At 41.2% G+C, this 14,528-nt stretch overlaps 1 protein-coding gene across 3 annotated transcripts in view; it reads right to left on the reverse strand.

The window, feature by feature from the left end:
* Positions 1 to 14,528, reverse strand: part of MACROD2 (mono-ADP ribosylhydrolase 2) — a 1,393,268-nt gene that overhangs the window by 119,291 nt on the left and 1,259,449 nt on the right. For all 3 annotated transcript variants that reach the window (XM_072140441.1, XM_072140440.1, XM_072140439.1), the window contains exon 9: positions 6,743 to 6,824. In XM_072140441.1, the coding sequence (XP_071996542.1) occupies positions 6,743 to 6,824 (82 nt within the window). The remainder of the gene's footprint in view (positions 1 to 6,742; positions 6,825 to 14,528) is intronic.

The raw sequence follows: 14,528 nt of genomic DNA on the forward strand, positions 1-14,528 counted from the left end.
TGTCACCCCAGCAAGACACTGTCACCTGTCCCCAGTCTCGGCAGAGTAGGGCTGATCTTTACAGAAAGATGGTGAGGGAGTACGTAGCTGACCATACCATCGTCCTAAATGATCACACAGCTCCCTACAACTACTCGGTTTCAAAACTGGACATGTGGCACGAACTGGCGCTGTACGCCTTGGAGGTTCTTGCCTGCCCTGCCGCTAGCGTGTTGTCCGAGCGGGTTTTCAGTGCAGCTGGTGGCATCATCACCGATAAGCGTACAAGCCTGTCGACTGACAGCGCTGACAGGCTGATGCTTATCAAGATGAATAAAGCCTGGATTTCTCCGGATTTTCATTCTCTACCAGGTGAAAGAAGCTCAACCTGAATAATGTATGCACTCCTCCTCCTCATTGTCCTCCTTCTCCTCCTCTTTGTACACTAAAGCATAGGAAACTGGCTATTTTTTGCCAGGGCCAACTGGCTCTAGCTATAGTACTCTATGCATTTAATTTTTCTGGAGGGCCACCTACCCGGTCCTCTGTTTTAAGCAATTTTTGGGAGTGCCACATAGAGGCACTCAATTTATTTAATTTTTCTGGAGGACCACCTACCTGCTCCTCTGGTTTGAAAACTTTTTTTGGACTGCCACATACAGGCACTATCCAAATTAAATTGTCTCCATAGCAGCCTCAACATGTCGTCTTTTTAGCTGGCTCCACACGTTGTCTCCATTGCTACCTCCACACGTCATCGCCATAGCTGCCTCCAAAAGTCGTCCATATAGCTGCCTCCATACATGGTCTCCTTATCAAACGAACTGTGTCAGGCAGAATTTTGGGTTGTTTTCATGGATTCCACATCTAACTTGTTAACTTTGTCGCCACCCTGCTGTGTAATCCACAAAATATACTGGCAAACTTTTATCATTTACCGATATTATTTCAGCGCTTCTTGCGCATCTGTTTACATTCCCCTCACCCGCCATAACCCAAACTTATAAGAACGCTACTACACTTGATCTTATACAAAAGGTTCTTAGAAGTGCTGTTTGGGGAGTAGCCGAGAGACAGGGGCTTGGATAGGCGAAAGCTCGCCTGGCAGCGGAGCGCCAGTTCCATCCCAAGATCCAACTAACATAGTTTTAACTGCAGCACCTTTAATCTACTACTAGTTCACTGCCTCCATACATCGTCCCCTTATCAAACGAGCTGTGTCAGGCAGAATTTTCAGGTGTTTCACCAGATACATAGTGGAACTCGGCCCATCTGTCGCCGCCATGCTGGAGACCTGAAGTTGCAATCATAGCAGCGCAATATGGATGCCCCATACTGTCGCTCTTAATCATGGAACTATTTCCGTAAAAACAATTAAAAATAGAACCACTATGCTATTCCATTATTCCTAGGTGAAATGTTCAAACGACCCGGCCTGCTTTGAAAATTATAATTTTTTCAAAGTAAACGCTTCTGGCCCCCAGGCCCATTTTGGGTGGGGAGGAGCCGAGAGACAGGGGCTTGGACAGGCGAAATCTCGCCTGGCAGTGGACCGCCAGCTCCATCCCAAGATTAGGCAGCCTCAGAGGCATCCATGTATGCTGCCCCTGCTGTTTCCTGTCCATTTTGCCTCCACGATCCTCCACAGCGTCCACCAATGTCTCATTTCAACTCTCTATACCCCAGACGCTGGAGCACGAGAGGATATGCAGCACATCATCCCCTTATCAAACGAGCTGTGTCAGGCAGAATTTTCAGGTGTTTCACCAGATACATAGTGGAACTCGGCCCATCTGTCGCCGCCATGCTGGAGACCTGAAGTTGCAATCATAGCAGCGCAATATGAATGCCCCATACTGTCGCTCTTAATCATGGAAGTCGTCTCCATGGCTGCCTCCACATGTCGTCCCCTTATCAAAAGTGCTGTGTCAGGCTCATTTTTCGGGTGTTTCACCAGATACGTTATGGAACTTGGTCACTATGTCGCCACCATGCTGTGTTATCGACTAAATATACCGTCAACCTTTTGTTCACATAGGAAATCATTTCAGCGCTGCTTGCTCACCTCCTTTGGTGAAGCCTGAGTCCATTTAGGGTATGTCGCCATGACACTCTCTAGCCTGCCGCTGCTGCCGCTGCCTCTGCATGCCGTCCCCTATAGTGTCAGGGTCAATTATTGCATGTTTTAGATGCTATCTAGCCTCATTCGGTCACTCTGTTATGGCCATGCTGTTGCCCATAATTTTGGCATAATGGTGCGTTTAAGCAGCCTCAGAGGCATCCATGCATGCTGCCCCTGCTGTTTCCTGTCCATTTCCGTGGTGTTTCCATCCTTTTCTGAGGTTCCCAGGTGTTTGGCCACCTTGAAAAATGCTTGAGTCTCCCATTGACTTCAATGGGGCTCGTTATTCGAGACGAGCACTCGAGCATCGGGAAAAGTTCGTCTCGAATAACGAGTACCCGAGCATTTTAGTGCTCGCTCATCTCTAATCTTGACCTGTCTCCGCTTGTCTGCCTGTATCTGAACCTGACCTGTATATAACCCGCTTGATCCTGACCTGTGTATCGTTTACCTGTCTGCGTAGTCTGTGCACCAGTGTGAGCACTGGTCTGGTCCTTTATTCCGGTTATCTGTCCGTGTATTCTGTGCACCAGTGTGAACACTGGTCTATTCCTGTATTCCGGTTTCCTGTTCAGTCCTGCGTTTGTATTCTGTGCACCAGTGTGAACACTGGTCTATTCCTGTATTCCCGTTACCTGTCCGCTCTACCATCCAGCAGCTGCTAGACGAAGTAAGTTCTCCTTGTCATCTTGTAGGGTAGCTCAGGGACTGTCAGTTAGGTTCCTGATAGTGAGTTTGCCCTTATCAGGGCGGTTTATCTGCTTTAGGCAGGGACGTCGCAGGGTAAGTTTGCCACCACTTACCTAGTCTGACAGCTAGCGCCAAGCCTGGTTGTGGTTGCACGGTTTGCTGGTCAGGTGCTGACAGCTGGCTTATATTTTTATTCACAAAGTGGAAAGATTGCTTTCTAATGACTAATAGATTTCAGCTGGTGTCATGACTTTTCATTGCATTTTGCACATCTCTTTCTTCATGTGTTCATTGTTTTTTTTCCTGTTTCATTTCTCAATATTACCCATAACCCATATATACTCGAGTATAAGCTGACCCAAGTATAAGCAGAGGCCCCTAATTTTACCACAAAAACCTAGTAAAACCTAGATTTTTTTTACTCGAGTATAAGCCGAGTTTGGGTTTCAGCACATTTTTTGTGCTGAAAAACTAGGCTTATACTCGAGTATATATGGTAATTTTAATTACGGACATCTATGGTTTAATTTAATTGCCAGTGTGTATTGTTTGGGTTGTTACTGACATCTGTTGAGAAGTTCATGTCAACGGCACCTATAGAAATATATTTACTTAGTAAATTGGTGACATACCCATTACTTATTTCACTTGCTGTATATAATAAGCGCATAAAAGATAAAAAAGATTAACAAATAGAAACAATATTCTGTCAAGAGTGTTTACAGTGGATCCAAAAAGTATTTTTCTCTTCTGCGAGCTCCAGAGGGTAACATCACTCCTTTTCCCAAGTGGAAACAGGCAGATGGAATGGTCTACTGTAATATTCTGAAATTGATCCCAACAGTGGTAAATTACAATTACTATATCTGGGTAATATAACCATCTCATGTCCTTCCGACAAAAACATGCAGGCATCAAGGGCATCTGGAAATACTTGCTATCATGTCGGGGAGCATTGGCTTAGATGCAAATCCGACTAAATGCAATCTAAAGACATGTAAAGTATTCTTAGCATATGCGTAATCATAATCAGCAATAAATAACACCTGATCGGATCCATTATCTCTCTCAGGTGGCATCATCCTCTTTATGGGAAATCAAGGCTATGTTTACATGGCTTTAAGGCACATGAAGGGGAGAACGTTCTGTGAACACTCAGGCTTTGTTGTGTTGAATGACATCAAAAAGTCTTTGATGGGCTTGAAGGCAAATTAAATGAGATAGCTACTCTACATTATCCAGATACAAAGTGCCGCCCTGTAATGTTAAAACAAAGAAGGGGGGGGGGGGGGGAGATCATTTGTTGTAGAAAGGAATAACACTTCGGAATATATCAAAGGATCCACATTGTGTCATAAATGCTTAGCCATCGCCTTGGCCAGGCTCGGACAATCATGGTCACAGAGATGCTTAATTTGTAGTTTGTTCTCTGCTGACAAAACACATTTTTTCTATTAGAACCAGCAGAAAAGATGGGCTGGCAGCCTGGATACAGGATTATAAATTGAGCTTTTTACTTGTAGGGCATATCCAAAACCGCTGCATGAAAGAAAATCTACCATCACAATCAAGCATTATAACCCAGGGGCACTTACTCATAGATCCTGGAACCGTGACTGTGGTAATCTTCTTATATTTGTTATCCAAGGCTACCTTTCTTCTAAAATCAATATTTAAAATTATGATAATGAGCCTTAAAGGCTACTGGGGCGGTTTCCAGAGCCCTTCCATGCTGCAGATTCACAGCTTGTAACAGTGTACAAAGAACACTTCCCACTCCCACTGTGTGCTGAAACTTTCTGTGCTGCAGCGAGATTAAATCAGGTCGGGGAAGGGGGAAAGTGCTGAGAGAGCAGAGGGGGAGGGGCTCTGGGAATCAACCGCTGAAGTTGAGTTCCACCAAATTCACAATTCAAATTCTTCAAAGCATTTCTTATATTGTAATGCCCCAAAATAATTATGCAATCCAAAAACCTAAAGGACCTTCTTTACATTCACATTGCCAGAGGTTTACCCCCCTAAATGCTGCAGCTAAATTAGAGCATTCGTTAATGCAGCATGCATACCCATATTCGGTACTGAGCTCCGAAAGACAATCTCCATATATGAATCCATATTTATGAATAAAAATGAAAGAAAAAACGCTAAAGTTTAGGAAAGAATTTCTGGAGTGCCAAGCAAATGGAGATGGAGCACCGATCCAGAATATTCAACCAACAAACATGATTTATTCACCCATGTGCCAGTTGAGCTTTGGTACTGTCAGTCAGTGGTTGCACCCTCCCCAACCAATCAGTAAATAGGGGAAAACAATAAAAAATTGGTACAACCCCTTTAATTAAAAAAATGGGTGTATTAATATAGAGTGGCACATTACACTTTTTAAGCTCTCTATATTGGTATCATCACTTTATTCGACTAGGACCCTAAGGACCTAAAAAAATTGCATAAATAATGTTTTTATTTCATAGTATAATAATGATATATTTTAAGTTATGGCATCTGATCTATTTTATATCATCTCCATTATATCTCATCTTTGTGTTGGTAACATCATTCTTTATGGTAATGGGATGTTTCTGCTCGCATTGTGCTATAGAGAGTATCTCAGCAGACAATTATTTGGAGCTGTTATAGAAGCGAAAGCACTTTGAAGAAATTTGTCAAACTTAAAGGCTACAAAGGGAATTTACTAATGTGATGTTGAAGATTAAGGTGATTTCTTTGCATAATTTATATTCATGTTTAATCATGGCTTTAAAGAAGAAAACATTAAATGTTCAGATCTTTCATTTTTTTTTGTTGAGGCTGCAGGTTTTCTTAAGACTGAGACAGTAAAAGTACAAGAGGCGGGAGTAAAGGGAGAGGAATGCATGGATCTAGAGTCCAGTTCCCATGTGGCTCCTCCTATCAACGCCAGCGGTTGGTATGTGAAAATATTCCATGGAAAGATGGACCTGCACAGCTCACCAAGGAACTCCCCAAATTAGCAACAGCCGAACTCCAATAAATAACTTCCGATGCTGTCTGGACCGCAGCCACAGAAACTCACAGAGAAACTGAAAGTAGATGCCAAAACCCAGGGTCAGCTCCAGGTTTCAGGAGGCCCCTTGGTGGCAGATCCTCAGTGGCACCATTTGCAGTGAACTCATGTGGTGGCATTAAAAATTCAGAAACTAAAACAGTCACCTGTTCCCTAAAATATTCCCTAGTTTATCATCCCAAACAGCCCATCAAGGTTATTTTATATAAGCCCCCTCACACCATATGGATTCATTAAAATAAGCCCCCCTCACGCATGGATTCCTTATGTACAGCCTTATGTGGACCCCCACAGCAGCTCTGGGTCCCGGCACTTGACCAGGTACTTGACCCTGCCAACACCATAGCTAAGATCGACAAGTCAATACCACCATCCACAGACATGTTTAGGGGAAAAAATAATAAATAATTATAATAGCATACTTACTAAAACAACATATACACATATATATACACTGACTGAGGTATCTCTGCCACACTTGTAGAGAGAGAATGGAGCTATCCAATTGATGTCTACGGCACATTTCAACATGCCAATAGTATTAAATGGAGCAGCAAGACACATCCTTATCCCTCAGCTTCATCAACTGCTGACTACGCGACCACAATTATTGTCAACATTGGAGTCCCAGTGGTTGGACTCCCACCGGCCAGATTGTTATCCCCTAGCCATTGAATAAGGGATAACGATATAGTTTGGTACAACATCTTTAGGGACTACCGTGTGTTAGGAACAAGTTATGGCACTTCTCTTGTTTATGGTCTACATCCATTGAACTGAATGTGGCTTAGCTGCAATAACCTAAAGGCGAAAATATTGCTGTATCTGGTATACAAAAAGACTGTACACTTTTCTTTTATTCTTGTACATATTCCAACCATTTTTGAATCGGCAGTAACATACTCTACCTTTTAGGAAAAACTCGGCCAATTTCTTTTTGTATATTTTGTAGTCAACTTCCAAAAACACACAGAAGATGATGCGATCTATCTGTAAAATAAAAAAAAACACACACAAGGTTTAAAAAAAAAAAAAGAGCAATCAATGGTAAAACTTTTGTTATTATTTCCAATAGACATAATCAGTGAAACCTGACATTCCAGATTATTTAACTTCTCTTACAAATAACCATTCGTATAATCAGGGGAGAATTAAATGAAATAAATAATCCTTCCTTGACATTGCCTTAAATAATCTCCTCTAGGAGTTCCTGCAAGCCAAGCAATTCTCATCTCATATATAATTATTTGCACAATACTAATCATGGAAGAGCAGGAAGAGGATGTTATATGTTTCCCTGATAAATGCACAGAACGCAAATACAATAAATTATTCATGCAAATGTAGTAAGCAAATCTAAAACATTTTGTTAATTTATGGGGTATTATTTTTAAATTCCCGCCAGTGCTTTGGATATTCATCCAACACAAATGAAAATATGGAAATTCATTTAGAGAAAAAGCGAGTCCTGAGACTTGGAACTCATTAGGAACTCGGAGAATAAGCAATTCAAAATATAGCATCATATTTATCAAATTATTAATTTCTACATCTCCTCTTTTTAATCCATCTAAATAGATTTTAGCTATATTTCACTAATTCACCAGCAGGGACTTGCAGAAATATGTTCCTAATATTACTTCCACGTGAATGCTTTAACAGTACAAGGCATTATGAAAGTTTCATTGCACCGATGTATTTTCACACCTGCTCAGTTTGCAATGTACCAAACCCCATCATTGAGGCACAAAGAAAAGGAACTTAGCTCAGGTCTCATCTATGTTAACCCATACAACCTAAAACTGGCAAGTAGTGATGAGCGGACACATACCAAAAAGTTCTAACTGAAGTTCCGGTTCAGGGTTCGGAATCGGTTCGAATGTGGTTCCAGGTTAGGCTCAATCCGCCCCACCACCGCCCCAGTAACACCCATGATTGATGCTAGCACTGATCAAGGGTGTTAGCTCTTTAAATTGTTTGAAATCAATCATACTCATCGGTGACGTGTGTGCGCCACCAGCATAGAAAGGATTGTCACTCCCCGATGACAACACAGCAACGATCCTCCCAAAAATGGCGGCACCCACTCACCACTGGGGATGTAATTGCTGCCAGCACCAATCGCAGGTCTTGCTGGTGTGGGGTTGGGTGTGGGTTTGGGTTAAGGTATGAATCCCCAAGCAGAACAGAATTTTTTTGTTTTTAGGTTTGGCCAGACTACTACTGCTCAGGTATCATACGTTTACCTAAAGAATCTACATTCAGGGGCAGACTAGACCACAAGAGTAGCCAAGGATACTTCATTGAGTCCAGGCTCTAAAAAAGTAATGGGCTCCAAAAGTTCAACAAAGGACACCTCAATTTGAATCAGAACTTCAATTTGTCAATTAGTGTTTCATACTTCAATGTTTCAAAATTTCAATGACTTCCTGACCACCGAATATTAATGTAATTTTGTTGCTACTGCATGGACAGAGTTTAACAGTTAAATCCTCTCCATACAGGGTAGGTTCCCCACTGTATTTTAGCAACACTGATAGTGACAGTTAACTTGTAAGGTGTCATAGTCATATTTCTGCACCGACACAGCCAGGGTATATGGGTGCTGTCGTGAAGGTTCTTATTGCACTGCCCCATCATGTCTCAGAAGCTCCCATGTGTTTTAATCAGCATTATCTAACACAGCCCCCCCATACTGTGCAGGTGCCTGCTGTATTTTAGAAACACGGATAGTAACAGGTAACTTGTAAGGTGCCATAGCCATTTCTCTGCACCAACACAGCCAGTATGTATGGATACTGCCATATTGGTTCTAATTGCACCTCCCCATCATTTCTTAGAGGCTTGGGCTCCCATGGGTGTTAATAAGCATTATCTACCACAGCCTCCCCATACCGGGCATGTGCCTGCTGTATTATAGAAACACTGATAGTAGCAGGTAACTTGTAAGTCGCCATAGTCATATCTGACCTCTGCACCGAAACAGCCAGGGTGTATGGGTGCTGCCATATTGGTTCTAATTGCAGCTCCCCATCATGTCTCAGAGGCTCCCATGGGTGTTAATCAGCATTATCTACCACAGCCTCCCCATACTGGGCAGGTGCCTGCTGCATTAAAGAAGAACTGGTACTAGCAGGTAACTTGTAAGTCGCCATAGTCATATCTGACCTCTGCACCGAAACAGCCAGGGTGTATGGGTGCTGCCATATTGGTTCTAATTGCACCGCCCCAATGATGTTTTAGAGACTCCTACGGGTTAATCTGCATTATCTAACATAGCCTGTCTGATGTAATATAAGAGCAGTAAAGTTACAAAAAACTTCAGTACAGTAGCATCACAGTATATTGCATAAACATGGATTTTTGGATCCTTTTTAATATGTTTAATTACTTTTCAGGTCCTGAATAGAGGGGACCTGAACAAGTAGTAAAAAATAAATTAAAAATAATATTTACTAATAAATAAAAATAAATAACTGTTTAATGGTGCCACTGAGAAGTGTGTTTTATCTCAACAAAAACTGAAAATTGTTGCGTTCTGGAGGGGTTAATCAACTGCTCTTAGGATAGGTGACCAATTATTAATTGGCAGGGTATAGACATCTTACACCCTCTCTGAAGCAGTCAATTATCCAGTGAGCACCACTTCTTCTTTTCAAGGCCTATGACATCAAGGACATTAGCCAAATGGCTTGAGTTCAGTTTCGCTCTATGCAAGTGATTACCAATACCAAGCAAACCACGATACAACGTTCAGCACTTGGCTAGGTTGACTGTCAAGAGGACACGAAGCTCATTTGAATGTTGGGTTCTATTCAATCAGATTAGTGTCTAGTATGAGGTTATTCACATACTCACAAAAACACAAGATTTATCACGTTGACAGTAGCGTGGAATATGTTATATGACATTTTGAACTTGGTGACAGGTCACCTTTAAGAGGTTCAACTTAGAGTTTTGATTTTGAGATCAGGATTTTCCCTTTAAAATAGTCTTTGAGACATTTTTTGGGGAATTGTTGATTTCTAAACGGATTCTGCCACCAGATATCTAATTACCGACACCGCATGTTGTGCAGTATGTATAAATATGTGCACCAGGCGCTGCTCACGATTTAGATCCTTCAATTGAACACAGTTCCATAAATGCATTGTCATTTCTTATAAACAATATTTAAATGGAAAATTCCGTAGCGTCGGGCTTGACATGTTATGACTTCGAAAACCATCAACAAGGATGCAAAGTGTTTCTGAAAACATTTGCTTTGCTAATATATCCATCAAGAACAAAAGAATTCATATTTTTTTTGCCAGACATTCAGACTTGATAGTTTTCCCCCATCAATCTTCTTCATTATCAAGCCCTTGTCCCTGGAAGAAGGATACACAGTGATACGTTTGAAATATTTGAAAATGACCTCCATTTTTCACAGTTAGTGGTAATGTGACAGCTGACATAGCCGGCATAATCCTATATTCAGCAAAATATTCAAACACTATATGATTTAGGTCATTTTTTACATAGAACCTTGGTTGGAAACTACAAATCTAAATGTTTCGACAAAGCTATGGCCAATTCGCTGTCTAAGAAAAAAAATAAATTAGCACAAAATTATAGTCCTGGATTAAAAGTATTGTAGAATTAAAAACATATATATGTATCACAATTGTTTTCCTGTAGCTCCCATTTCAACCATTCCGATATCTTTACTGGTCTCTGTGCTGTAGATTCACAGGCTTTTACACTGTGCAGATGAATTTCCAGCTTCCACTGTGTGAAATAAAAGCTGAGCTCTGATTGGTTGCCATAGGTAAATAGAACAGTATGCTCTAAGAGACCCCCACGATAAATCTCGCCCATTGCCTATTATAACCAATCAAAGGTCAAAGCTCATATTAATGACCTGTTGCTAAATAGCAACCAATCACAACTCAGCTTCTAACTGCCACAGCAGCAGCAGACAATGGCTCCTGTATATGGCGGTTAATAAGTGTATTTTGGAAAGTGCAGGGTGAAAATTCTGATTCAAAACCTAGATTATGATGTTCCCCACGTCACAGAGAGAGCGGCTGTGCAAAATTTGGTGATTATAAATGCGATGGTGCAGATTCGTTTAGCGGACACACACACATACACATACATAGATACACTTAGCTTTATACTGTATATTAGATATAATTCTAGATTCTCAATATACAAGATAAATATAAACATGTTTATTATTGAACGGCCATCCGAATACAGAATATAGATTTAGTGGTCATACAATTGATAAATGTAACATTTCTTATACTATCGTCAATATTACCTAAACATGTAAATGTCAACAAAATGTATTGGGAGAGAAAATTCCCCCCTTAAGGTACTTCCCCCAGTTACTCCAACTATTATGGCGCTATATGTAGATACTAAGAAAAGAAATGAAAAAAGAGAGAAAAAGAAAAGGAGAGAAAAAAAAAAAAAAAAAAAGAAAAGAAGGAAGATAGAGAACGAACAGTTAAGGTAAATAGGACAGTAACTATAATGGTCTAGTCTATGTAGAGACTGCTATATGGACCAGGTCCTATGACCAGTAGGAGAAGACTTCTGGATTTCCGTATTTATGTAATTGAATTTCACAGAGAAATGGACTCCTCATGATTGTAACAGAAGGTACAATTAGTAATCCATACTTAGCCACATCTCCCAGTTAGTCTCCCTCAATATACAAGATAATCCCTGTTTTTATATGGAAATCTAACACAGGTGGTCCCCTACTTAAGGACACCCGACTTACAGACAACCCATAGTTACAGACAGCCCCTCTGACCTCTGGTGAAGCTCTCTGAATGCTTTACTATAGTCCCAGACTGCAATAATCAGCTGTAAGGTGTCTGTAATGAAGCTTTATTGATAATCCTTGGTCCCATTACAGCAAAAAATGTTTAAACTCCAATTGTCACTGGGGCCAAAATTTTTTTTGTCTGGATCTACAATGATAAAATATACAGTTTCAACTTACATACAAATTCAACTTAAGAACAAACTTCCGGACCCTATCTTGCACGTAACCCGGGGACTGCATGTACATTGAATTATAATAATTTTTTTAAATCAATTTTGAAGCTTCTGTTGCCTGGAATGCCAACTCTTGATGCACAGCTGCCAAACTGAGTGCACTTGACCAATGCATCTGAATTTTAATGGCTTGGGTGGGTGGATTGCGCCTCAGTATGATGAATTGTCATGTGCAGAACAAGGCATTGACTGTAAATAAATATTTCATTCTTCATTTTGTCGTAGACATAGAATGATCTTGACACTACCTCAAATCTTAAAATCTTCAATGTTGGTAATTGAAGTTTGTCTGATTTTCAATTTACCGAGTTGGTGAGTCTTGTGTTTATAAACATTGAGGGTCATTTACTAAGGGCCCGAATCACGGTTTTACTGCTGGTTACCCGAATATTTCTGATTTGCGGCGATTTTCCCTGAATTGCCAAGCGAAACGGATTAGGAGAAACCGCCACAGTAAAAAAAAAAAAAAAAAAGTGTCACTGGACAACTTCACCCGCCAATGGATCGTGAACTTCGGCGTCACCTGGTGGACGTCGGAGGAACCGCCTTAGTGAATCGCCGGAAGACCCGAATCCACCGCAGAGAATGCGCCGCTGGATCGTGAATGGACCGGGTAAGTAAATCTGCCCCATTGTCCACACATCGAGAAGTGTCATCTGTCAGGCTTGGGACAACCCCCTTTTGTGCAAAAAATTCTAAACCTAAGGCTACCCTAATGATTTGGGTTAAAGTGCATTTTAGAATATGCGGTATACTGTAGTGTTCTTTCTTGCAAATAAATATAAAAAGAAAAAACTGCAAATAATAATTCATATGGAAAATTAATAAAAAAATCAACTATCCCAGTAATTTCTCGATAAATTACAATTCGAATTGAAAAAATATATAAATGACCTCTGTCTGCGGTAAAACAACAGAATGTTAAGCTCCACCCCATTCTAAGTGTATCTCCTCCAATAGCTACAGATGAGCGGATTAACCCCGTTATTCTCAGCAGAATTTTACTGTATGACTCAAATGTTTAATCTCTTAACGCCCAGGCACTTTTTTTGTGTTTGCGTTATCATTTTTCACTCCTCACCTTTAACCCCTTACCGACATGTGACATAATACAACGTCACATGCCGGATGCGGGAGCATGGATAGGGGTCACGGGCTGAGCCCTCTCCATAGCCAGTAAGTCTTTGCTGCATATTGCGGCAAAGGCTTACCAGTAACACCTGCGATCGGTGCTAGCACTGATCGCGGGTGTTCCCCCACTGACCGCCGCCGGTGAAGGTCCCGGAGGCTTCAAAAAGATGGCAGCGTATGGGCAACGCCATCTTTCCGAGGATCATCTGTCCCTTTGACGTCATCGGGGAGAGGCGATCTGTCGCCATGGTAGCCTCGAGTCTTACTCGGGTAATCTATTCATTACAATCAGGCAGCGTTACTCTTCTAGCAACTAGGCATGGCTGTGATTGGCCAGGTGGACACACCAAGCAAAATGTCCGGAGCTGCCAAACAAAGGACACCGAACCTAAACTCCGAGGCCGCTCATCTCTATCTATGTCGTATTATTGTTCCACTTATCTTAGGGTGTATGTGGAGATATTATACTTTATACTTATATTTATAGATCTTAACATTAACCTTAACCACCAGGAAATGAAGGATTAGAGAACCCCAAGAAATAATTGGGTTTATACAAGTAAACCAAGTCTAAAACAAAACTTTAAGAAGGTAAAATACACGTCAGACTTTGGCCGTCATCTTGCCAGTTCTGTTCTTTCATTTCACAAGAAACATCTGCAGAGGTGGTGCTATTATGAAATCTTAATAAATGCTCTTTAATGTGTCAGGGAAATTAATATACTGGAAAGAAAAGAAGGTCCCTGCTGCCCTTTATTGTTAGAAAAGTGCACAATGGAGAAACTACTTTATTCTCAGAAACAACAGGTCATTTCTTTAATGCCGAGTTTTATTTAACAGTGCATTAGCATTAATAGAGAATCCCAGGCAGCGTGCTAATGCATGGCACACACTGCGCTGCCATAAGACCCAACACTAAATAAAAAGAATGAATTGTCCCACAGAAGCTCTGCTATCTCTCATGGGGTCTGTCCACACACACGTCTGCCGCTTACCTTACGGAAATTATGGAAAATTAGAGCTATTTAGCCAATGCCCGGATGTGAGGTCAAAGAAAGTAGCAGAATATTTAAAAGCCTTTGTTACAGACCACTCAAAGCAAAGACTATTATGAGATGACTTGGCACAGTCTGTACTTGGCGCAATGGGGTGAAAAAATACAGAAATGTTCACTTGAACTGGAAGTCGAAAATCCTAAATGGAAAAGGATATTTTGCGCACTGATCTGATTTGGTTATGGGGAAGTTTTCATGGCAATCCCTGTAACTAGGTATATCTCCAAAATAACTGCTACATTATATGCACAGCTGATGGGGGCATGTCAGGGGCTTCGAAGGAGCAGCAAGCTACTTGAACGGGTTGCCAACTTTACAATAAATCTCTTCTGTTAGAAATGTCTATGCATGTGTATGTAGCTGTGTCTTTGCCTCCTTGAAAGCTGGAGCATTTCCCTGTTCTCACCATGATGCCCTCTGCATTTATATACAGCTTCCTCTCTCTCTGCTC

This window comes from Engystomops pustulosus, chromosome 3 (assembly GCF_040894005.1).
Source record: "Engystomops pustulosus chromosome 3, aEngPut4.maternal, whole genome shotgun sequence".
NCBI lineage: Eukaryota > Metazoa > Chordata > Amphibia > Anura > Leptodactylidae > Engystomops > Engystomops pustulosus.